At 51.9% G+C, this 26,675-nt stretch overlaps 1 protein-coding gene across 6 annotated transcripts in view; it reads right to left on the bottom strand.

Moving 5' to 3' along the window:
* Positions 1–26,675, bottom strand: part of dixdc1b (DIX domain containing 1b) — a 220,526-nt gene that overhangs the window by 160,224 nt on the left and 33,627 nt on the right. For 4 of the 6 annotated variants that reach the window (XM_073030170.1, XM_073030175.1, XM_073030171.1 and 1 more), the window contains exon 1: positions 10,384–10,551. The exons of the other annotated variants lie outside the window; for them this stretch is intronic. In XM_073030170.1, coding sequence (XP_072886271.1) covers positions 10,384–10,443 — 60 coding nt within the window. In that variant the 5' untranslated portion in view covers positions 10,444–10,551. Of the gene's footprint in view, positions 1–10,383; positions 10,552–26,675 lie in introns of those variants that run through there. 6 annotated transcript variants of the gene reach the window in all.

The following is a 26,675-nucleotide window of genomic DNA, read 5'->3' as shown; positions in this document are numbered from 1 at the left end:
CGCTCTCTACCCCCTGCCCCCTTCCCCCATCATTCTCTCCCCCCATTGCCCCCTCTCCCCCTCCCTTCCACTCCCCATCTCTCCCCTTGCTCCCCTCCCCGTCTCTCACCCCCATTGCACTGTCTCTCCCCCTCCCCATTGCCCTCCCTCTCTCCCCTTTCCCCCTCCCCATCTCTCCGCCTGGCTCCCACTCCCCGCCTCTCTCCCCCCCCCCCGCTCTCACTCCCCACGTCTTTTCTTGATCCCTCTCCCCCCTCCTCTCTCTCCCTGCTCCCCAATCGCTCTTCCCCCTCCCCATTGCCCTCCCTCTCCCTCACCCCCATCTCTCTCCCTCACTCCCACCCCCATCTCTCTCTTGCTCCCCCTCCCCGTCTCTCCCCACGTCTGTTTCTTGATCCCTCTCCCCCTCTCCAATGCTCTCTCTCTCTCCCTGCTCCCCAATCGCTCTTCCTCCCCCCTCCCCATTCCCTCCCTCTCTCCCCCACCCCCATCTTCCTCTCTCACCCCAACTCCCCATCTCTCTCACTCACGCTCCCCCTCCCCCTCTCCGCCCTCGTCCCCATCGCTCTTCCTCTCCCCTCACCATTGCCCTCTCTCTCTCCCCCACCCCCATCTCTCTCCCTCACTGCCACTCCCCATCTCTCTCCCTTGCTCCCCCTCCCCGCCTCCCTCTCTCCCCCCCTCCTTTCGGTCTCTCTCGCTCCCCCTCCCCTCCTTGCTCTCTCTACCCCCCTCCCTCCCTCCAAATAACACTTCTCTCACCGCTGTCTGAACAACAAACCCCTCACAACAAATGAACTGTTTGTTCCAGAGCACGAGTCCCTCTTTCGGAAGAAGTGAATGTTTAGCAGGATGTCAGCTTCCAAGTATTTAAACTCTGTGTCTCACACACACACACACACGGGACTCTAAAAGGGAGCACTGGTATGTGATCGTTGACGGTACTCATTTATGTCATCACTCATAAAAGTTCAGCGCACAGCCAAAGTGGCATGTGGTTCCAATTTACAAAGCTCAGCGGTTTGAATCTTATTGGTCGGACAGCAAAACTGAAAAATTCCTCTCGCCTGGAAAGAGCGGATCCCTGCCCAGAGGAGGCCGTTGGCTGAAGACGTCTGTCTCTTCGTTCGTCTGCCTGCGACGGCCGACCTGACGAGCCGGTGTGAGTTATGCCCTCTTGTTTTCCTCCCCAGGAGGGAGGTACCGGCCGCCCGCTCGACCTAGGCCTCTTGCCACCTCGCGCCCCTCTATCGAGTCACCTCTCAGCCTCCTACACTCCAATGAGAAAAGCCCCAGCTCACCCAGCCTATCGTCATGACACACGCTCTCTCATCCGGGCCGCAACCCGGAGACTCTCTCCTCAGCCTTCTCTTTTCAAATCTTTTTTATTATTATTATTATTATTATTATCATCCAAAATAACGGGAGTACATCGAAGTAACACTTGCAATATCTCGAAAAGGGGGAAGATAAACAATATTAAGAATTGAACAATATGGTGACGCAAGAAAAAAAGACCCTACTAAAGCAAGAAAAAGGTGAGAAAATAAAAGAACCCACGAGGTGTTCGACCCCGGAGCCGTGCGTCGTACAAGAAGCTTCTAACGGTAAACATCAAACCGCCAGCAAAAAGATTCATACCAAAATTTACAATCTGATCGTGGAGGAAATCTACCAATTAGCTCAAACGGTAGTAACGAGCAAATGGACCCCATCTTTTCTCAAAATCAAACACAGGTTCGAAGGTTCGGCTCCTAATTTTCTCCAAACTAAGACTTGAGAAGAACCGTTGTGACGGAGCGGGAGCCGACGTATCCTCCCGCTTCAACAGAACGGCCCTCCTCGCTATCGATGTAACAAACGCAATGACGCGTTGGTCAGGCAGAGAAAGACCACGGATATTCTGAGGAATTATTCCAAAGGGCGCAGTCAATTTGTTCGGCGCCCTGTCAGGTGCCTCTCGGAAACCTGAACGCGCTGGATCAACTCTCCCTGTCACGCCTTCGAAGGACCTGAGCGCATCTGTCGAACGCGATTTACCGCTGGCGGAACTATTTCGATCCTCCCCCCCCCCACCCCACCCCACCCCAAGTGACTCAATAATTATTTCCTCATCAGTTACTGATTCCACTCTCTCGTCAACAACGGACTGACAGAAAGCTTCCTGCCCTGTTGTCTTCCTCCCTCTTTCAACAATTCTTGGAATTCCCTCCAAGGCCTTAGCAAAATTTCAACGAATTCACTCACAACTTTGAAGATCAAAGTTAATTTATTATCAAACATATGTATATGTTCCCATGTGTCTCTTTTGGCAGGCATTCACAGTGGAACAAGAAGACACACAGCAATCCATGGAAAACTACACACCAAGACGGAGATACAACCAAGGACAACCCGTGCAAATACAAAAACCCTAATAATATACATAATAAAAGCAACAAATTCAAGATGATAAATGCCAAGAGAAACCAGAAACATTCCAGGATCCTGCAGCAGTTTAACTCAATCTGATTACTGACAGAGGCACCACCAAGTGGAGGACATCATTCACCAAAATCTTGCTTTAAAGTGCAGACTCATGAAAGAAACCATATCTTACTGTCAATACAAAACCTGACTCAATTTTAAAGTCAGAGTGCCACAAATTATATTATGACCGATCAGTGATCACAGACAGGACAATGCATGATAACCGTCCGGATACAACAATACAGGATAAATAAGCAGGAACAACCTACTTAATAGGTATCGCCATTCCAAACGCACATAACTTACAGAAACCAATCCGTGAAAAATGCCAGAAATGTGCTGAATTAAAAGAGGAAATTGATAGACTATGGAATGTGAACAGGGTATACATTGTCCCAATAGTAATATCTACAACTGGTATCATCCCAAAGTCACTACACAATTAAAAGAGGAAATTGACAGACTATGGAACATGAACAGGGTATATATTGTCCCAATAGTAATATCTACAACTGGTATCATCCCAAAGTCACTACACAATTAAAAGAGGAAATTGATAGACTATGGAATATGAACAGGGTATACATTGTCCCAGTAGTAATATCTACAACTGGTATCATCCCAAAGTCACTGCACAATTAAAAGAGGAAATTGATAGACTGTGGAACATGAACAAGGTATACATTGTCCCAATAGTAATATCTACAACTGGTATCATCCCAAAGTCACTACACAATTAAAAGAGGAAATTGACAGACTATGGAATATGAACAGGGTATACATTGTCCCAATAGTAATATCTACAACTGGTATCATCCCAAAGTCACTACACAATTATAAGAGGAAATTGACAGACGATGGAATATGAACAGGGTATACATTGTCCCTGTAGTAATATCTACAACCGGTATCATCCCAAAGTCACTACACAATTAAAAGAGGAAATTGAAAGACTCTGGAATATGAACAGGGTATACATTGTCCCTATAGCAATATCTACAACTGATATCGTCCTGAAGTCACTACACAATAGCATTAAACACGGCAACATAAGACCTTGAGATACAGGAGCGGAATTAGGCCATTTGGCCCATCGAGTCTGCACTGCCATTTCATCACAGCTGATCCAATTTTCCTCTCGGCCCCAATCTCCTGCCTTTTCCCCGTATCCCTTCATGCCTTCAATACCTACGTAAATCTTCAGAAAGCCACAATACTAAACACCACTGGAATAGTCCGAAAGTTCCCAGCAATTGAGAAATGAGTGTGTTTGGCTATGCCCGTACCTCAGGTTTTACCAGCTTGAGCTGAGAAGAAATAAATAATAATATCGACATAATAAATAAATAAATAATACTGAGAACATGAGTTGTAGATCCTTAACGATGAGTCTATAGGTTGTGGAATACGTTCAGTGCAGAGCCTACAATGTACCCAGGAAATCTTCAGAGAGCGGTGTTTCAGAAAGGCAGCGTCCATTATTAAGGAAGTCCATCACCCAGGACATGCCCTTTTCTCACTGTTACCATCAGGGAGGAGGTACAGGAGCCTGAAGACACACACTCAGCGATTCAGGAACAGCTTCTTCCCCTCCGCCATCAGGGAGGAGGTACAGGAGCCTGAAGACACACACTCAGCGATTCAGGAACAGCTTCTTCCCCTCCGCCATCAGGGAGGAGGTACAGGAGCCTGAAGACACACACTCAGCGATTCAGGAACAGCTTCTTCCCCTCCGCCATCAGGGAGGAGGTACAGGAGCCTGAAGACACACACTCAGCGATTCAGGAACAGCTTCTTCCCCTCCGCCATCAGGGAGGGGGTACAGGAGCCTGAAGACACACACTCAGCGATTCAGGAACAGCTTCTTCCCCTCCGCCATCAGGGAGGAGGTACAGGAGCCTGAAGACACACACTCAGCGATTCAGGAACAGCTTCTTCCCCTCCGCCATCAGGGAGGAGGTACAGGAGCCTGAAGACACACACTCAGCGATTCAGGAACAGCTTCTTCCCCTCCGCCATCAGGGAGGAGGTACAGGAGCCTGAAGACACACACTCAGCGATTCAGGAACAGCTTCTTCCCCTCGGCCATCAGGGAGGAGGTACAGGAGCCTGAAGACACACACTCAGCAATTCGGGAACAGCTTCTTCCCCTCGGCCATCAGGGAGGAGGTACAGGAGCCTGAAGGCACACACTCAGCGATTCGGGAACAGCTTCTTCCCCTCGGCCATCGGGGAGGAGGTACAGGAGCCTGAAGACACACACTCAGCGATTCGGGAACAGCTTCTTCCCCTCCGCCATCAGGGAGGAGGTACAGGAGCCTGAAGGCACACGCTCAGCGATTCAGGAACAGCTTCTTCCCCTCCGCCATCAGGGAGGAGATACAGGAGCCTGAAGACACACACTCAGCGATTCAGGAACAGCTTCTTCCCCTCCGCCATTGGATTCCTAAATGGACGTTGAACCCTTGGACACCGCTGCACTTTTTAAAAATACATACCGCATTTCTGTTTTTTGCACCATTTTTAATCTATTCAGTACAAGTACACTGTAATTGATTGACTTGTTTATTTATTATTATTATTTTATTTAGTTTTTTTTCTCTCTCTGCTAGATTACGTATCGCATTGAACTGCTGCTGCTAAGTTAACAAATTTCACGTCACATGCCGGTGATAGTAAACCTGATTCTGAGAAGTGCGAAGTTATCCACGTTTGTTCAGGAGTCTGGTAGTTGAGGGCTAATAACTGTCCCTCCTCCCCAGACGCGCCCCTCTAAAAACCTGTCAGTGCCTGTGTCCAGGAGACGTGTTTACCCTTGACCCTCTGAATTTTTCTCTAAAGCTGCATCAAAGTGGAATGCCCTGCAGTCGAGGTGAAGAGTGTTCGAGGGGAGACCAGGTTTGGCCACTTGGATTTAGATGAGGAACGACAGAGCAGACTAAGCGGGCCGAATGGCCTAATTCTGCCCCTCTGCCCTACGGCCAATGGCAGTCGGAAACTGAGCCCTGATAGACGCAATGGCAGGGACTCCTCGGCAGGTAGAGCCGAACTGTTGAAGGCGACTCGTTTGAATGCCGCCGCTCCGCGTCAGGAGGTTTGGGTTTCGGGCAGGCTTGAGCGCAAGATTTGCGTCAGCCCGGTGAATTTGTGAAGAAGTGAGGCAGAGCTGGAAGACGCAGCATTTCGCAAACCACATTAAACCAATACACACTCTTCAAACGGACATCGAACACCCAGAGGAGCATCAAGAGCTCGTTCAACACACGTGCCTCTCCACCTAATTATTCTGCCCATTTGTGTCGAGGACGTTTCTGAAGGGCCACCGCGTCTCAGTTGGCTGCGAAATTTAACGCTTGTGGACGGGAGTCTAGGACCAGAGGGCACAGCCTCAGAATAGAGCGACATCTACTTAGAACAGAGATGAAGGGGAATTTCTTCAGCCGGAGGGCGATGGGGCTGTAGAAATTAATTGCCACAGATGGCTGCGACAGCCAAGTCACTGGGTACATTTAAAGTGGAGGTTGATAGGTTCTTGATAGATAGACAGATGGTTTATTGATCCCAAAAGAAATTAACAGCGTCACAGTGGCATGACAAGTGCACAGATGTACAAACACTCGAAACGAAGTTAGACAGAATAAAAATAAGTTACCACAAACAGTCTAACGCGAGTGGGTCATCACTCCCCTGGCTAAAGTTTGACTCATTATAGAGCCCAACGGCCGAGGGTCAGAATGACCTCATTTATCGCTCTTTGGAGCAGCGCAGTTGCCTCAGTCTGTTACTGAAAGTGCTCCCTCTGTTCGGCCAAGGCGGCACGCAGAGGGTGGGAAACATTGTCCGGAATTGCCGGGATTTTCCGGAGGGTCCTTTGTTCCACCACGGCCTCCAGTGTGCCCAGTTCGACTCCCACAACAGAGCCAGACTTTCCAATCAGTTTATCGAGCCTGTTGGCATCACCCCGTGTCGATGCCATTGCCCCAGCTCACCACCGCATGGAAGATTGTCCTGGTGACGACAGGCCGGTAGAACGTGTGAGGGAGAGGCCTGCACACTCCAAAGGACCTCAGTCTCCTCAGGAAGTGGAGGTGACTCTGGCCCTTCTTGTACACAGCCTCTGTGTTGGTGCTCCACTCAAGTCTGTCATCCAGGTGCCCTGACACAGGGAGCAGTGCAGGCTTAGTCAGGGCATCCAAGATTACAGGGCGAAGGCAGGAGAGTGGGATTGAGAGGGATAATAAACTAGTCATGACGGAACGGTGGTGCAGACTCGATGGGCTGAATGGCCTAACTCTGCTCCTCTGTCCCGTGGTCTTATCTAACAACAGCAGCTGAAGTACTTCGTGGAGCGTAAACCTTGTTGGAACACACTTAAGCAGTAGAGGATGCCAGAGAAAGATGTTCCCTTGCTTTCCGAAATTTATTCTACAAATAATTTTGGATGCCTGCTAGCAGAAGTTCTGCGACATGCCTTCCCGGAGCTTTTGAATGTTCAAAAACCATATCTAATCAAGTGATCCCACAGTCTGGGCTGAGACCCTTCATCTGCACTCAGCCAAAATGTCAACAGTTCACTCTGGTCTGGAGAGAGGGAGAGTGAGTGAGTGTGTGTGTGTGTGTGAGTGTGTGTGAGAGTGTGTGAGTGTGTGTGTGTGTGTGTGCGAGTGTGTGTGTGTGCGTGTGTGAGAGTGTGTGTGAGTGTGTGTGTGTGTGAGTGTGTGTGTGTGTGTGAGTGTGTGTGTGAGAGTGTGTGTGAGTGTGTGTGTGTGTGTGTGTGTGTGTGTGTGAGAGTGTGTGAGTGTGTGTGTGTGTGAGTGAGTGTGTGTGTGAGAGTGTGTGAGTGTGTGTGTGTGTGCGTGTGTGTGAGTGTGTGTGTGTGTGTGTGTGTGTGTGTGTGTGTGTGTGTGAGTGTGTGTGTGTGTGTGAGTGTGTGTGTGAGAGTGTGTGTGAGAGTGTGTGAGTGTGTGTGTGTGTGTGTGAGTGTGTGTGTGTGTGTGAGTGTGTGTGTGAGAGTGTGTGTGAGTGTGTGTGTGTGTGTGTGTGTGAGAGTGTGTGAGTGTGTGTGTGTGTGAGTGAGTGTGTGTGTGAGAGTGTGTGAGTGTGTGTGTGTGTGCGTGTGTGTGAGTGTGTGTGTGTGCGTGTGTGAGAGTGTGTGTGTGTGTGTGTGTGTGTGTGAGAGTGTGTGTGTGTGTTGCTCTGGATTCCCAGCGTCTACAGAATCTCTTGTGTTTGTAAATAAATGAACAGCATTATGAAGGACCCCACGCACCCCTCATACAAACTCTTCTCCCTCCTACCGTCTGGGAAAAGGCACCGAAGCATTCGGGCTCTCACGACCAGACTGTGTAACAGTTTCTTCCCCCAGGCTATCAGACTCCTCAATACCCAGAGCCTGGACTGACACCTTACTGCCCTATTGATCTGTTTATTATTTATTGTAATGCCTGCACTGTTTTTGTGCACTTTATGCAGTCCTGGGTAGGTCTGTAGTCTAGTGTAGCTTTCTCTGTGTTGTTTTTTTACTTAGATCAATCTAGTTTTTGGACTGTTTCATGTAACACCATGGTCCTGAAAAATGTTGTCTCGTTTTTACTGCGTACTGTACCATCAGTTATGGTCGAAATGACAATAAAAAGTGACTTGACTTGATCTACTAACTGCAGCTTTGCTTCATATAGAGAACATAGAAGAGTTCAGCACAGGCCCTTCGGCCCACAATGTTGTGCTGTACCAGCTTAAAAAGTAAATCAAACACCCCTCCCCCCCCTCCGAAAGCTAACCCCTCCTACCTACAGAATGTCCACATCCTTCCACCTTCCTCATACCTCTACCAGACCTCCCCTCACTCAGCCTCCGGCGCTCCAGAGAAAACAGCCCAAGTTTGTCCGGCCTCTCGTGATAGCACATGCCCCCCGAACCGGGCAGCCTCCTGCTGAACCTCTCCCTCTGCACCCTCTGCGAAGCCTCGACCATCCTTCCAACAGTGAGGTGCCCCAGAAGGGCCTCTGACCTGATGCGTTATCATCGATTTCCTCTTTCCACAGATGCTGCCTGGTCTGCTGAGTGCTTCCGGCACCTTCCGTTGGTCTCTCATGTCACTGTTCCAGAAATCTCATCTCTTTTTTTTAAAAAATTCAGATACTCACTACCATCAGATACCAAACAAGGACCCAGAAATCTTAGCTCTGAGGTTACAAGATCTGACGCTGTTGCCCTGATCCTAACTGCCCACAGGCAGATCGATAATTCTGTTAAAGAATATTATCAGTAACTCCCTCAGTCCTTACCCACCCTCCTTCAATCTGACCCTCCCCCTCCCTAAAGAGCCCCCTGCAGTTTTAACTGTTACGGGACACCAATGATTACCGCTGTAAGCTTATTTTTCAGAATCAAGTTTACTATTAAAAAGTCTTCGGTGAATTATAAGTTATTATAACATATACAACCATATAACACTTACAGCACGGAAACAGGCCATCTCGGCCCTTCTAGTCTGTGCCAAACGCTTACTCTCACCTAGTCCCACTGACCCGCACTCAGCCCATAACCCTCCATTCCTTTCCTGTCCATATACCGATCCAATTTTACTTTAAACGACAATACCGACCCTGCCTCTACCGCTTCTACCGGAAGCTCGTTCCACTCTCTGAGTAAAGAAGTTCCCCCTCGTGTTACCCCTAAACTTCTGCCCCCTAACTCTCAACTCATGCCCTCTTGTTTGAATCTCCCCTACTCTCAATGGAAAAAGCCTATCCGCGTCAACTCTATCTATCCCCCTCATAATTTTAAATACCTCTATCAAGTCCCCCTCAACCTTCTACGCTCCAAAGAATAAAGACCTAACTTGTTCAGCCTTTCTCTGTAACTGACGATTTACAGATTATAATTTTTAGGGTTATTACATCTTAGATTTTCAATTTAAAGAATATTTGGCACAGCCACTGTGTTTTCACAGTCCTGAACCTATCACTCTACTAGAGATATGGATTATTTTTTAAAAATATATATTTCTCCCGTTTGTCCCCAGAGCAGGTCCTGAAAAGTCTTAGAAATGACCACCACAATAAAATCCCTCTCTGCTGGTACTGTAGTAATGAGGGTCACATCGACAGCCAGCACTAAACAGATTATGCGCTTCTCTCGGAGACGTAAACGGCGGACTTCAAAATAGTACAGAAATTCTTAAGGCAAACAGGAGGAAATCTGCAGATGCTGGAAATTCAGGCAACACACACAAAATGCCGGTGGAACACAGCAGGCCAGGCAGCGTCTATAGGGAGAAGCACTGTCCAGTCGAGGAAATCTGCAGATGCTGGAAATTCAAGCAACAACAACACACACAAAATGCTGGTGGAACCCAGCAGGCCAGGCACGCAGAAATTCTTAACTTTACTCCAACTGGTCCAAAACAAAACGACGACCGTCTGGTCTTCAAAGTACCCACGGCAAATTTGCCTTGAAATATCTTTGTAAACTTTCAAACTTATAAGGTGCTGCCGTCCGGTCTCCCTCCTCTCCCCCACCCCCCATCTGCCGACACTCCCCACACAGGGGGACAGGATTTCGAAACCCATCTTTCAGGGACACCGCAGTGAGAGAAATCAAAGCCTTCACGGAACGCAGCTCCGAAAGTCCGGGGTCGCCGCGGACGCGTGCAAAGAGATCCGGATTCCGGCATTGGGGGCTGGAACTCGCAAATGTGGGAATTAATCAGACCCACATGTCAGCAGCGTGAAGAGCTCTTTTCGGAATAACCCTGCCCGTTGACACCGCTCCTCGCCCCGCGACCCCAAACGGCAGGACACTGGAGTGCTCCCCACCGGCTGGGGGGGCTGTCACCTACACAGGCTGCTTGCTGGGGGAGGGGAGGGGGTCTAACGCGTGTCCCGGGCGTTACCCCTCGGCGGTGCTTACCTCTGAAAACCCCTCCTGCGGAACGTCCAGCAGATTCCCCCTGGCCAAGCAGGCGATCATCTTTACCCGGTTCCAGTGACCCTGGTGAAAAATTTAAGGCTCCGACGAGAGATCTCGCTTGCCAAAAAAAAAATATCAAACTATAGTAGTCGGGTTGTGGTGGGGGTGGTGGGGGGGGCAGCTTCTCCTTGCGCCGTGCCCCCCTCAGTCCGTTAACTTCATTTCACGCACAGGATGGGTACACACCACAGAGTGGAGGGGAGAAGGCGAGAGGGGAGGGGGAACCCTGATTGAGCATGCTCGCCGGGGAACCACTCGCGTCGAGGAGGACGAGCTGTGACAGAGTTGTCATGCCAATAGGATGAGAGGGGAGGGGAGGGGAGGGGAGGGATCACCGGCTTTAAAAAAAAAGCACGGTGGGGAGGTGGGGGGGAGTCTCAAACCTAGACGGGACTCGGGATGAACAGAGTGAACCCCAAGCAGGCTGACTAAACTCGGCCTGCCTCTGCTCCTCGCATTTCAACCGCAGACAACAAAGGAAATTAACTCACACACACACACACACACTCGCCAGTCGTGGATAGGCTATTTTTCCCATTGAGAGTGGGGGGAGATTCAAACAAGAGGACGTGAGTTGAGAGTCAGGGGGCAGAAGTTTAGGGGTGACACGAGAGGGGGGGGGAACCTCTTTACTCAGAGAGTGGTAGCTGTGTGGAACGAGCTTCCAGTAGAAGTGCTAGAGGCAGGTTCGATATTGTCATTTAAAGTAAAATTGGATGGGTATACGGACAGGGAAGGAATGGAGGGTTATGGGCTGAGTGCGGGTGGGTGGGACTAGGTGAGAGTAAGCGTTCGGCACGGATTAGAAGGGCCGAGATGGCCTGTTTCCGTGCTGTAGTTGTTATGTGGTTATATAGACAGGAAAGGGAAAAGAAATAGCCGTGTTCTCAGAACTCAGCGCACTTCAGCTAAGAGCGAATACTTTATATTTTGCCATTAATCAGCGCCGAAACAGTTAAAGAGACGCGGCGGGCAAAGGGGGTGACACACAAGGATGGCAGATGATGGGGTGGGGTGGGGGGGGGGTGAGGGATGACCATCCCTGGTCACCTTCTCGGACCCTCGACACCAGCTCCACAGCAGAGAAAGCCCTGCAGCGTCTCTACTTTCTGCGAAGGCTGAGGAAAGTCCATCTCCCACCCCCCATCCTCATCACATTCTACACGGGTTGTATTGAGAGCATCCTGAGCAGCTGCATCACTGCCTGGTTCGGGAATCGCACCGTCTCGGATCGCAAGGCCCTGCAGCGGATAGTGAGGTCAGCTGAGAAGATCATCGGGGTCTCTCTTCCCGCCATCACGGACATTTACACCACACGCTGCATCCGCAAAGCAAACAGCATTATGAAGGACCCCATGCACCCCTCATACAAACTCTTCTCCCTCCTGCCGTCTGGGAAAAGGCACCGAAGCATTCGGGCTCTCACGACCGGACTGTGTAACAGTTTCTTCCCCCAAGCTATCAGACTCCTCAATACCCAGAGCCTGGACTGACACCTTACTGCCCTATTGTCCTGTTTATTGTAAATGCCTGCACTGTTTTGTGCACTTTATGCAGTCCTGGGTAGGTCTGTAGTCTAGTGTAGTTTTCTCTGTGTTGTTTTTTACGTAGTTCAGTCTAGTTTTTGTACTGTGTCATGTAACACCATGGTCCTGAAAAACGTTGTCTCGTTTTTACTGTGTACTGTACCAGCGGTTATGGTCGAAATGACAATGAAAAGGGACTTGACTTGACCAGACTCCCTCCTGGCTTTGACAGTGACCGACCAAGAGACAGGAGTACAGTGACCGACAGAGTTATTCATTCTGTTGGAGCCGACCCCAGCCCCAGTCGCAGGTCCATTCACAAAAGCCTTTTTTGGACGGCGGGAGGAAACCGCAGCAACCCGGAGGGAAGCCACCCCACCCGCGACCGGGGATTGAATTCCCAACTCAGCAGGCCCCGGGCCGAGGCCCTTCCTCGGGACCGAGGACGAGTGGAATAGAGGAGCTTGAGAAACCAAGGAGCCCGTGTCTTCCTCCTGTAAGGGCACTCGCTTCTTCGCTTACTGAAAGTGGAACCGCAGAACAGGAAACAGGCCATTCGGCCCTTCCAGCCCGTGCTGAAAATTACATAATTACAGAAGAAGCTCCGAAATAAAATGCTCGGCAGGACAGGCAGCGGCCGCGGAGGGCGAGAGCGGTCGGTTATGTGTCGTATCTGGGACCCTTCGTCACAACCGGGGGGGGGGGGGGGGGGGGGGGGGAGGTTGGAGAGAAACCTCACCTCTGTCTCCGGGGTTAGCGGTTCCACGGACGCTGCCTGGCCCGCAGAGGTCTTCCGTGGGCTTCCCGCCGTCGGTTAACGGGACCCGGCACTAACCCGCTGCCACCCTCCCCGAAAATGTGCAAAGAAAAATTGGCCGGGAAGGGGGGGGGGGGAAGTCGCGCGCGCACAGAAAGAGAACGGAGATTGACAGAGGGCAAAAGGGAAGCGGGGTAACTCAGCCCCTCACATTCCGTACCATCACGGCCGATCTATTGATGCCTCATCTTTTGTACTATTTCCCGTTAGCCTTGACCCCCCCCCCTTTAAATCTCCTCCCTCTTACCTCATACCCATTCAACAGACAACAGGTGCAGGAGTAGGCCATTCGGCCCTTCGAGCCAGCACCGCCATTCACTGTGATCACGGCTGATCATACACAATCAGTACCCCGTCCCTGCCTTCTCCCCATATCCCCTGACCCCGCTATCTATAAGAGCTCTATCCAACTCTTTCTTGAAAGCATCCAGAGAATTGGCCTCCACTGCCTTCTGAGGCAGAGCATTCCACAGATCCACCACTCTCTGGGTGAAAAAGTTTTTCCTCAACTCCGTTCTAAATGGCCCCTACCCCTTATTCTTAAACTGTGGCCTCTGGTTCTGGGCTCCCCCAACATCGGGAACATTCCTTCTTACTTCTGGTACCACAGGGAGGGGGGAGGAGGGTGGGGGAACAAGACTCTGACCGTCTATTTTAACTTCATAAACCTCAATCGTCTCACTCTGCAGGCTCCAGGGAAAGAAAGCCCAGCCTGTCCGACCTCTCCCCATGTCTCGGTGCGGTGGACATCAGGACCTGGCGGAACCCCGGACCTTATTTGACCCGTCTCGGTGCGGTGGACATCAGGACCCGGCGGAACCCCGGACCTTATTCAACCTGTCTCGGTGCGGTGGGCATCAGGACCCGGCGGAACCCCGGACCTTATTCAACCTGTCTCGGTGCGGTGGGCATCAGGACCCGGCGGAACCCCGGACCTTATTCAACCTGTCTCGGTGCGGTGGGCATCAGGACCCGGCGGAACCCCGGACCTTATTCAACCTGTCTCGGTGCGGTGGGCATCAGGACCCGGCGGAACCCCGGACCTTATTCAACCTGTCTCGGTGCGGTGGGCATCAGGACCCGGCGGAACCCCGGACCTTATTCAACCTGTCTCGGTGCGGTGGGCATCAGGACCCGGCGGAACCCCGGACCTTATTCAACCTGTCTCGGTGCGGTGGGCATCAGGACCCGGCGGAACCCCGGACCTTATTCAACCTGTCTCGGTGCGGTGGGCATCAGGACCCGGCGGAACCCCGGACCTTATTCAACCTGTCTCGGTGCGGTGGGCATCAGGACCCGGCGGAACCCCGGACCTTATTCAACCTGTCTCGGTGCGGTGGGCATCAGGACCCGGCGGAACCCCGGACCTTATTCAACCTGTCTCGGTGCGGTGGGCATCAGGACCCGGCGGAACCCCGGACCTTATTCAACCTGTCTCGGTGCGGTGGGCATCAGGACCCGGCGGAACCCCGGACCTTATTCAACCTGTCTCGGTGCGGTGGGCATCAGGACCCGGCGGAACCCCGGACCTTATTCAACCTGTCTCGGTGCGGTGGGCATCAGGACCCGGCGGAACCCCGGACCTTATTCAACCTGTCTCGGTGCGGTGGGCATCAGGACCCGGCGGAACCCCGGACCTTATTTAACCTGTCTCGGTGCGGTGGGCATCAGGACCCGGCGGAACCCCGGACCTTATTTAACCTGTCTCGGTGCGGTGGGCATCAGGACCCGGCGGAACCCCGGACCTTATTTAACCTGTCTCGGTGCGGTGGGCATCAGGACCCGGCGGAACCCCGGACCTTATTTAACCTGTCTCAGTGCGGTGGGCATCAGGACCCGGCGGAACCCCGGACCTTATTTAACCTGTCTCCATGCGGTGGACATTAGGACCTGGCGGTGCAGCTCTGAATCCGCAGCGTTTCTGTTCACGAAAATAATCACGATCGCGATTGAAAATAAGGTGGAAGTAATAAAGCGATCGGAAAGAGGTGAAACGCCATCAGTCGTTGTAAAAGCGTTAGGCTACAGTTGGTCAACGATCGGAACAATTTTAAAGGAGCATGAGAAAGGCCCTGCTCCGATGAAAGCTACAATTATTACTAAGCAACGCAGTGGTTTAATTATTGGAATACATACATTTCGTAAGTGTTTTATATGCATAGAAAGGTAAAATATGTACTATATACTAAGACAAACGTTTGACTGACGCTAAATAATACCGGATGTACCTGTTCCGACTCCAAATCCGACTTAAAGACGGACCCAGGAACAGAACTCCTTCATAACCCGGGGACTGCCTGTACTTTTAAATCATCTCTAGATTACTTATAACATCTAATACAATGTAAATGCTATGTAAATAGTTGTCATACTGTATTGTTTAGGGAATAATGACAAGAAAAAATAGTCTGTACATGCTCGAACAATGAGTGCTGGAGAGAGAACTTCCGGGTTTTCCCGATCCGCGGCCGGTTGAATCAGCGCACGCGGAACCCGCGGATGAGGAGGGCCGGCTGTACTTGAGACTTAAAAATGGCTCCATTCCCAGAAAACCTTTACACCTCCTGAATGTACTTCAGAGAGAGGAAAGGTATTGCCGGCCAGAGGTGAAACGGTATCCGAAAGGGACTTTTGAGGCCAGCGTTTCCCGGGTTGAAATCCTGCACCCTGCCCACTTCCCGTCCACGATGGGCTGAGCGTTGAGCTGGCGACTTGGTCTCGTGATAACAACAAAGGTGCTCGAAATGACAAGGCCGCTACCCCCCCCAAAGGTGCAGAAAGGTACAACGGTAGGAAGTTTTAAATAAAGCTCGCAAAATGTACAGATATTACGGTTTCCAAGCGGTTCTTGCCATAAAAGACGTCAGTAAACCACCAGTTCTCCTTTTTGGTTTTGCATATTAGACTTACAGCCGGTGTGGGCAAAGAAGCAGATATTTTTGCAATTTCTTCCTGCATTGAGTCTGCAGTGATTATAACATTAATATTCATTAAAAAGTTCTACGAGACCTTAGTCAGGCCCCACTTGGAGAACTGTGTTCAGTTCTGGTCTCCTCACTACAGGAAGGATGTGGATACTATAGAGAGATTGCAGAGGAGATTTACAAGGATGTTGCCTGGATTGGGGAGCATGTCTTACGAGAATAGGCTGAGTGAACTCGGCCTTTTCTCCTCGGATCGACGGAGGATGAGAGGTGACCTGATAGAGGTGTACAAGATGATGAGAGGCGTTGATTGTGTGGATAGTCAGAGGCCATTTTTCCCCAGGGCTGAAATGGTTGCCACAAGAGGAGGCACAGTTTTAAGGTGCTGGGGAGTAGGTACAGAGGAGATGTCAGGGGTACGTTTTTCACTCAGAGAGTGGTGAGTGTGTGGAATGGGCTGCCGGCGACGGTGGTGGAGGCGGATACGATAGGGTCTTTTAAGAGATTCTTAGATAGGTACACGGAGCTTATAAAAATAGAGTGCTGTGCGGTAGGGAGATTCCGGGCAGTTTCTAGAGTAGGTTACATGGTCAGCACAACATTGTGAGCCGAAGGGCCTGTAGTGGGCTGTAGATTTCTATATTGTTTTTTTAAACTGTCATATGTACCAAGTGAAAAGCTTGCCTTGCACACCGGCCATGCAGATCAATTCAGGACACGGTGCGCCCGAGGTAGTACAGGGGGAAACGGTAACAGAGAATTAGAGCAAAGTCTGACAGCCACAGAGGAAGTGCGGTTCAGGTGCTCAGTAAGGTGCAGGTCAGGAGTCCACTTTAATCGTTCCAGGGAACTACAAGGATAGAGAGCCTTGTAACAGCGGGATGGAAGTTCTCCTTCAGCCTGCCTCCACGTGCTTTCAGGCTTTTGTGCGTCCCGATGGGAGGGGGGAGAGGAATGTCCGTGGTGGGTGGGGTCCCTGGGGTCAGGTCTACTAAGCCAGTGGGAAGTGTAGACAGACTCCACGGAGGGGAATAAAAATAACCACAAGCAGAAACATTCTGCGGACACTGGAAATCCAGAACACACACACACACACGCACGCACTCACGCACACATGCACACACGCACACACACACACTGGAAAAATGTACAGTCGACGTTTCCGGCCGAGACTCTTTGGCCAGGACTTCCTCTTGTTTGTTTCATTAGAAGCAAGACCGTTTCGCTGAAAACCTACGCTCTGTCCACCAGAGAAAGCAGGATCTCCCGGCGGCCACACATTTTAATTCCACGTCCCATTCCCATTCTGATATGTCTATCCATTGCGTCTCTACTGTCAAGATGAAGCCACACTCAGGTTGGAGGAACAACACCTTATATACCGGCTGGGTAGCCTCCAACCTGATGGCATGAACATTGACTTCTCTAACTTCAGTTAATGCCCCTCCTTCCCTTCTTACCCTATCCCTTATTTATTTATTTGTTTGTTTGTTTGTTTGTTATTAATTTCTCCCTTTTTTTTCCTTTTCTCTCTCTTTTTTTCTCTCTGTCCCTCTCACAATCACTCTTTGCCTGCTCTCCATCTCCCTCTGGTGCTCCCCTCCCACTTTATTTCTCCCTAGGCCTCCCGTCCCATGATCCTTTCCCTTCTCCAGATCTGTATCACTTTCGCCAATCACCTTTCCGGCTCTCAGCTTCATCCCACCCCCTCCGGTCTTCTCCTATCATTTCGCATTTCCCCCTCCCTCTCCCACTTTCAGTTATCTTTCCTTTCAGTTAGTCCTGACGAAGGATCTCGGCCCGAAACATCGACAGTGCTTCTCCCTATAGATGCTGCCTGGCCTGCTGTGTTCCACCAGCATTTTGTGTGTGTTGCTTGTTTTTAAGTGTTGTCATCGAAACGTCGGATCAAAATCGGTACCTGTACCCGGCTGGAATCCTGGGAAGAGTTTAATTGTTATATATGCTGGGAAAGCACTAGATTCTTTTGCAGGAATGTTGTTTTGTCATTAAAAATACAAGAGAACTTTTACAGAAATGATCCGTTTTCAAACCCACTTCTAATCATGTTTAAAAGCAAAAGAACGGGAATTACTGAGGGTTACTGGTAAATCTTCACTTAGAATTAAATTCCACTTAATCCCAGCAGAGGTTTCTTCAGCACGTGACGGCATCTGCTCGAATCGATGCCCCATCTGAAGCTGTGCGTGAGAACACCAGCTCCCACTGTCACGTCGTAAGAAATCGAGTCAGCTCCATCGTCACAAACAGACCAGGAGGAACTGAACAACATCACTGCAAAAGAATCTAGTGATGTCCCAGCACATGTAACGATTAAACTCTCCCCGGGCTTCCAGCCGGGTACGGGTACTGATTTTGATCCGACCTTTCGATGACAACACTCTGCCATCTTCATCAGGGATGATTCCTGGGCACGTCTCGTCCAATGGTATTTATACCCCCGTCGTCCGTCCCCCCCTGATTGGTTACCCTCATCTAATCAGATTTCTGCTGTCCCACCTTGTTTACATTCGAATTCTAGTTCTTACTTAGAACAAGACCTTCCTCTTTGTTAAAATTCTTTCCCTCTGGTTTTACTTCAATGACTTCCTTCACCGGGCGGTTGGCGTGACACAGTAGCTTTGTGCTGTCCAAGTCGACCCTATGGCCGTTGTGAATGGAATGTTCTGTTACCACCGATTTCTCCGGGTAACCCATCTGCTGGGCTCCACCACGAGTCACGTCTGGCTGATATACGCCGCTCCGCATTCACAGGGAATCCTGTCAACGCCGGCCGACCTGAGTCCCAGGTCATCTTTGACCCGACCCAACGTTCATCTTTCAACACTGCATTCGCAATGGCCGTAGGATCGACTTGGACGGCACAAAACTACTGTGTTGTGCCTACGGCTTTTGGGACCGCCAGGTGAAGGAAGCCATTGAAGTAAGACTGGAGAAAAAGAGCTTGATCAAAGACGAGGGTCTCGTTCTAAGATTGAACTGGAATTCCATCGTAAACAAGGCGGGAGAGCGGAAACCTGATTGGATGAGGACTAACCAATCAGGCAGAACGGACGACGGGGTGTAAATACCGTCGGACTAGACATGCCCAGGAATTATCCCTGATGAGGATGGCAGAGTTTGTCATCAAAACATTGGTTAAAATTGTACCCGGCTGGAAGCCCGAGAAGAACAACACTGCACATTCCAGACAGCCCCACGGGAAGGTGTTTGCAGTAAATCATAACGCTTTATCATTTTACTAAAGATAATAACAGCAACAATGCCCACATTAAAACAAATAAGTAAAGAATATTCTACCATTCCTGTTTTCCTTTTTAATCTTTTAGCCCATAAAACATTGGAGCAGACTTAGGCCATTCAGCCCATCGAGTCTGTTCCACCAATCCATCATGGCTTATTATCCGTCTCAACCCCATTCTCCTGCCTTCTCCCCGTAAAACCTTAATCAAGAAGAACCTGTCAGCCCAGTGAGTTGGCCTCCCACAGCCGATTGTGGCTCCCACATCTTCACCGCCCTCTGGCAAAGGAAAGCACTCCACGTCGTTGTTCCAAACCAGGGGGCCCCAATCTTTACTTATGCCACGGACCAGCACCTTTACGCAAAGTGGTCTGTGATCCACAGGTTGGGAACCCCTGTTCTAAAGGGACGTCTGTTATTCTGAGGGTGTGCGATCTGGTCTTACACTGGCCCACCACGGCAACCGTCCTCTCCACATCCGTTCTATCTAGGCCTTTCAAACTTTGGATACGTTTCCATGGTATCCCCTCTCATTCTTCCGAACTCCAGCAAGTACACAGGCCCAGGACTCCATCAAATGCTCCCCCTACATTCATTCCTGTGAAAACCCCCCTCTGGGGCCCCTCTCTAAATGAGCTCGCCAACAGCGACCTGTTAAGAGTCACACTTTGCCTAAGTGCCTTGTCAGACCGAGGTTCCCGCTCGGGCCCCAGATCGCTGACACTCGGCGGGTAGAACAGCAGCGACCTTACCTCAGCCGCCAAGGCCACAATATCGGGCTCGGCAGGACTCTCCCGCCCACGCCGGCCGCTTGCGCACGCAGGCTCCATGCTGCCTTCCTCACCAAATGGGCGGCGGCCGGATGCTACGGGCTCAGCACCGTTTCCCGAGCAGGGCCGGCGGGCCCCTCCCTTCAGCCCGTTGGTTTACCCAGCGCCGAGCATGCAAAGTACTGCTTGCAGCGGACGGAGTTCCACGTTCATCGCTCCGCTGCCCGTCAGGGATCCACCCCAGAACTGCGGGGCTCAAGGACACAGCGACTTTCCCCAAGCAGTGAGGCTGATCAACGCCTCCGCCCACCGACCCACCCCTCCACACCCCCGCCCCCCAACTACTGTATCGTTCCCTGTCAGAGTCACCTTCTGTACACACGCCCGTGCCTGGCGTCACTTTACGGATATACAATTTATATTTATTGTGGTTTTTTTTAATCATTGTGATCTCTATCTTGTTGCGTTTTGTTTTTGCGCTGCATCGGAGGCACAATTATTTCGCTCTCCTTTGAACTCGCGTACCGGAAATGACATTGAACGGTCTGGAACCTTCTTCATTAATGACTTGGTCAACGTGGCAAAGTTACTCGCTCACGTTTTCAGCAGAAGGAGGCCCCCACCCCCCACCGCGTCCACGTACCCAGTTCTCGGGTGATCAAACGGCCAGGCCCGGTTCAGCAGCCGGACAAAAGGCGGCCGTATGAAGCAGCATCCGGCCGTGAGCTGCATTCAAATACATGCAAAGTGTTGTGGTAATGACAGGTGTAACATCACCTGCCCGGTCACGTTGCCATGCGGGGTACAGGGAGAAGCAGAATTGTACAGCACAGACACAGGCCCTTTGGCCCATCATGTCTGTGTCGACCTTCATGCCTACCCATTGTCACGTACCCCGTGACCGGGTTAAAGAACCAGCAGAAATGGAGAACACTCTGGAGACTGGTATTCCTATTAACTAATAGTGTTTATCAGTAACTACACAATACAGTAATATAAATGCAGATATAGCAAACAGGTTAGCAATGATATGTGTGTGTGAGTGAGTGTGTGTGTGTGTGTGTATGTGTATGTGTGTGAGTGTGTGTGTGTTAGTGTGTATGTGTGTGTGAGTGTGTGTGTGTCAGTGAGTGCGGGAGAGTGTGTGAGTGTGTGTGTGTATGTGTGTGAGCGTGTGTGTGTTAGTGTGTATGTGTGTGTGTGTGTGAGTGTGTATGTGAGTGTGTGTGTGTGTGTGTGTATGTGTATGTATGTGTGTGGGTGTGTGTGAGAGAGAGTGTGTGTGTGAGTGAGTGTGTGTGTGTATGTGTGTGTGTGTGTGTGTGTTAGTGTGTATGTGTGAGTGAGTGTGTGTGTATGTGTTAGTGTGTATGTGTGTGTGCATGTGTGTGTGTGAGTGTGTGTGTGTGTGTGTGGAAATAGGAACAAAACTAGGCTCTTTCACACCTAGGGGTAAATGGGTACAGTCTTACAAGTTGATGAAGGGAGTTCAGTTCAGTTTGAGGTAGTTAGTTGAGGAACATTGGAGAGAGAGAGAGAGAGAGAGAGAGAGGTGAGCTGTCGCCGTCGATCTTCCTGTTGTCTTCCGAAATCCTGTTGTAGTCACCGACTATGACCATGTCACGTATGACCATTCTTCAGTGGTGGAACTATCACCCAGGTGAAGGCGGACACACAAATAGTTCCACACCGGTCACACCTTTTCACACTGGGGGCCACTGATCGATTTCCCCGAGTCGCATGAATATAGTGATAAGTCAATTATAACTCACTTATAAGTCAATAGCATCATAACATTTTAAGTAACCTTTGGATATTAAACACACAGCGCATATTTTCCTCATATGAACATATTAAATCATTGGAACACACCAGTGAGAGGACAAAGTGAGGGCCGGAGGTCCCCGTGCCGGGGCCGCGGCGGTCACAGTCCGGAGAGAGCGACTGACCGAGCGAGGGGAGTGACAGGGTGCGCCTGCCCCCCTTGTAGGTAGGTAGGATCTATCGGCCGACAAAAGTTTGGCTCGAGGGATGACTTTCAGTAGATCGCAGCGAGGTAGCTGCTCTGCTACTTACAAAACCCTGAGCCCGAATTAGGTCGTCTGCAAATATTTTAGCACCGGGTTCCCCACGAACATTCGGTGTGCTAAACAGGTTCAGAGGCGGCGCCCATCTGTCCGCGCTCCAGGCCAGTAGCAACGGCGCTTCCCGCCGGCCGGTTACCCGAGGCCGACCAGTGATCCCCGGCGCCAGGGTTTCACTGCGTTTAGGCGACTGATGACCTCGCGTGCGTTCAAGTTCAACAGAGCACCCTCAAGTTCAACAGGGAATGAGGAAAGGTGCAGCAGACTCATATTGTTTAATATCGCCTAATCAGGTTGTTTCCTCGATGGGACCACTGGACTAGGCCTCACCCAGAGTACCGAGCGCAGCTCAGCTTGTACCACCTCAGGAACAGTGGCGAGGAGGATCCGTCTGGATTAGAGAGCGCAGGATTTGAGGAGAAGTTGTACCAGAGGGTGAGGGGAGGTTATAAAGTGCCGAGAGGCAAAGGTAAGGGGTAGAGGCAGGGGAAGAATCTTTCCCCTGGAAGTCAAACACTGGAGGGCAAACACGAGGAAACCTGCAGATGCTGGAAATTCAAACAACAACACACACAAAATGCCGGTGGAACGCAGCAGGCCAGGCAGCGTCTACAGGGAGAAGCACTGTCGGACGTTTCGGGCCGAGACCCTTCGTCAGGACCCCTGGAGGGCTTGCTTTTAATACCAGAGGGGTGAAGCTTAGAGGAGATGCGGAGGGGAAGTTCTCGCTGACGGAGAGCGGTGGGTGCCTGGAACGAGCTGCCGGGCGAGCGGATGTGGTGGTGGAACGCCAGGGGCTTTGGCGAATGCTCGGGGAACGGCACGGGTGTAGATGACGTGCAGGCGGGACGTCAGAGCTCGGGGCAGGAGTCGGCCTTCTGCGCAATCCCCCCCCCCCCCCCCACCCCGAGCCCGCTTCGCCATTCAAGACCGTGGCTGACCTGACCACGGACTCAACTACAGCTACCCGCCCCTTCGCCAGAACCCTGAACTACCCTACTACGGGGTATCTACCCCAGGTTCAGAATAGCCCAGCCACGAGTTGAAAGGCTGATTCCTACTGAAAGAAGGGGGTTCAGTAGTTACTGTGAATGCAAATTTGCGGTTACAATCAGATCTGCCATGATTTTAAAACAATGGCCGGGCAGGCCGGATGAACAGTGTGACCTGTTTCATCCCAGCTCCTGAGATTACGCAGGAGATGCTGTCCTGGTCCGTGGGGCGCGGTAATGGGGACCAGCTCCCGCTACCTATCGGACGCTCCCAAAGGCGCGCGACTCAAATGGCCTCCGACAACCAGGTCTGGCGAAACCATTTTCGCTGGCAGGGAGAAGGGTCACTGGCGCCTCGAAACCAGCGGCTCCGGGCAGATGGAGCTCACCCAGCGACCCATCTGGGAGAAGGAAAACTCTGATCTCAAACCTCCGCTGCCTTGCGGTTACACCCTCTCGCGGGGGGAGGCTCCGGGAGTGGACCCCGAGGGGGAAAATCCAGAGCCGGAGTCCCTGAGGCAGTCCGACGTCCAGTTCGACGCTGACCGGCGACTCCTGGTGCCGAACCGTATCGGTCTCTGCCGTTCCTTTGGGTTCGTCGGCTGCGTGGAGAGGGGGAGCCTGCTACACGGGGTAACACTCGCTCTCTCCGTATCGCACTGCCCTGGCTTGCGTATCATGTAGACAGCTGGTAGGCAATATCCGTGATCCACCCTGATCATCAAAGGGCGTCATGCTTTTGGGAGGCCACAGAGGACAGAAGCAGGCCCTTCTGCCCATCCAGTCCAGGCCAGCCCGATCTTTTGCCTCGTCCCATCTACCCCGCACTTCCATACCTCTCCCATCCACGCACCGGTACGAAACTTCCCTTCAACGTCACAACTGAACCCACATCCACGGCTTCCACGGGCAGGTCGCACCACGCTCTCCCCACCCCCCGAAATTCATCTCAAACGTTTCACCTTTCCCCCTTTTCGGGAAGCAGCCTCTATCCTCAGTCTATCTATACACCAGGTGATTTTATGTACCTTAACAGGGTTCCGTGCAAAAATCCTAGGCACCCTCGCGATATATTACAGATGTACCCAAGACCTCAGCAGAGTACTGTACATCTCCCCTCGTGGTCTGACGCTCCAGGGAATAAAATCCTAACCTGGTCAACCATCCCCTACAGCTCAGGTCCCCAACATCCTTGTAAGTTTTCTCTACGCTCTTTCATGCTTTCCTGTTAGGTGAATTATAAGACGAAGATGATCATCGATGGAGAGTCAAGGACCAAATGAGCAGAATTTCTCCAGAGCGGCTGCCAACACAGTAAACATTCCATCAGCCAATGAGAGCGCTTTACAAACTTTCTGAGCCAATCACATTTCAGTTCACGCTCCACCTCCCCACCAGCCAATCACGTATCAGTTCACGCTCTGCCTCCCCCACGGCCAATCACGTATCAGTTCACACTCTGCCCCCCCCCCCACGGCCAATCACGTATCAGTTCACGATCTGCCTTCCCCCACGGCCAATCACGTATCAGTTCACACTCTGCCCCCCTCCCCACGGCCAATCACGTATCAGTTCACGATCTGCCTCCCCCACGGCCAATCATGTATCAGTTCACACTCTGCCCCCCCCCCCCCACGGCCAATCACGTATCAGTTCACGATCTGCCTTCCCCCACGGCCAATCATGTATCAGTTCACACTCTGCCCCCCTCCCCACGGCCAATCACGTATCAGTTCACACTCTGCCCCCCCCCCCCACGGCCAATCACATATCAGTTCACGATCTGCCTTCCCCCACGGCCAATCATGTATCAGTTCACACTCTGCCCCCCTCCCCACGGCCAATCACGTATCAGTTCACGATCTGCCTGTCACGAGCGGACATGGATTGGACCCAAACGCAGGATGCAGGCACTGAAGTACTAGGGGTAGGACAGGATGGGGATGCCATGGCATGCAAGGGGTAATGCAGGTGGGGCAGGATCCCGGAGGTCAGGCAGGCAGAAGAGCCCCCTGGGGTGGGAGCATAGCTCCTGGGCAGGGCCACTTCCCAGGCAGGAACACGGAGGCCTGGGCAAGGCGCGGATACCTGGGCAGGTGTGGGGCACAACCCATCGGAACGAGGGGAGGAAAGGGTAGGAGTCTTCAGGACGGGCCGTGTGGATCCCGGGCAGGGCCGCCTCCCAGGTGGAGACACGGAGGCCTGGGCAAGGCGCGGATACCTGGGCAGGTGCGGGGCACAACCCATCTGAGGTGAGGGGTAGGAAGGGGACCGAGTCCTCCCGCCGGGCAATGGCAGACAGCCTGGCTTCCCCGACGGAGGAAAGGGACAGGAAGGGTCAGAACCACCCGAGGGGTAACAGCGACAGCCTGGCTTACCCGACAGGGGCAAGGGACAGGAAAGGACAGAACCACCCGAGGGGTAACGGCGACGGCCTGGCTTACCCGACGGAGGCAAGGGAACAGAAGGGAGCTGGGTCCAGAGTGAGCAGCAGGACAACCGGGATACACCAGTAAGGAGAAGCAAGGAGACAGCGCGACAGCTCGGGCAAGGCGAATACGGCAGAAGAGTGGTACCAGCACACACGAGAGAAGCAGGAAAATCTGGATGAACCTGGACAGAGCCGATAGAGAGCAGGTCAGAACCCGGGCAGAACAGGATACAGGGCAGGCCGGCCGGCAACCAGGGCAGAACAGGATTTGGAGCACACGAACCAGGTACAGAGCAGGTTAAACCGGCTTCGGAGCAGGACAACCCCCCAACTAGGCTCAGTCCCTGAGCCCCTTATAAACACCTGCCCCCCAATAGGCGACAGGAGTACCTCCTTAAGCCAAGATGATCCAATGGCTCCGGGTGACAGGAGGGCTGGCTGCAAGGCCCGGAGTCCGGAGTCCGCGGAACGGAGCAAGACCCGGAAGGCGGGCTCCAGACCGGACCCTAACACAGCCTCCCCCACCAGCCAATCACGTATCAGTTCACACTCTGCCTACCCCACCAGCCAATCATGTATCAGTTCACGATCTGCCTCCCCCACGGCCAATCACGTATCAGTTCACGCTCTGCCTCCCCCCCCAACGGCCAATCACGTATCAGTTCACACTCTGCCTCCTCCACCAGCCAATCACGTATCAGTTCACGCTCTGCCTCCCTCACGGTCAATCACATATCAGTTCACACTCTGCCTCCCCCCCCACAGCCAATCACATACCAGTTCACACACTGCCTCCCCCCCACAGCCAATCACGTATCAGTTCACGCTCTGCCTGCCCCACAGCCAATCACGTATCAGTTCATGCTCTGCCTCCCTCACGGCCAATCACGTATCAGTTCACACTCTGCCTCCCCCACCAGCCAATCACGTATCAGTTCACGCACTGCCTCCCTCACGGCCAATCACGTATCAGCTCACGCTCTGCCTCCCTCACGGCCAATCACGTATCAGCTCACGCTCTGCCTCCCCCACGGCCAATCACGTATCAGTTCACGATCTGCCTCCCCCACGGCCAATCACGTATCAGTTCACGCTCTGCCTCTCCCCCACGGCCAATCACGTATCAGTTCACGCTCTGCCTCCCCGTGTAAACATTATTGCTCCCTCCCCGATTGATTCCAATCTTTTCACCCATAACGTCTGCAGCTTCCAGTGAGGGTGGTACATCTGAGATGTCTGGGAAAAGCATCAGCAAGGATGCGAAACCGGAAGTGATGCGGCGTTTGGAAGCCGGCGAGCGTCAGGCTGACGCTGGCGGCTCTTTGAAACGGACTGCGTCGACGATAAGAACGATTACAAAAACGGCCATGTACGATGGAAAGAAAAGCTTCTGCAAAGTTAAAGTTGAAGCGAGGAGCTTCGAGGG

Source organism: Hemitrygon akajei, chromosome 26, assembly GCF_048418815.1.
Source record: "Hemitrygon akajei chromosome 26, sHemAka1.3, whole genome shotgun sequence".
Lineage (NCBI taxonomy): Eukaryota > Metazoa > Chordata > Chondrichthyes > Myliobatiformes > Dasyatidae > Hemitrygon > Hemitrygon akajei.
Note: the sequence above shows the minus strand (reverse complement) of the source record. Positions and strands in the feature narration are given on the sequence as shown.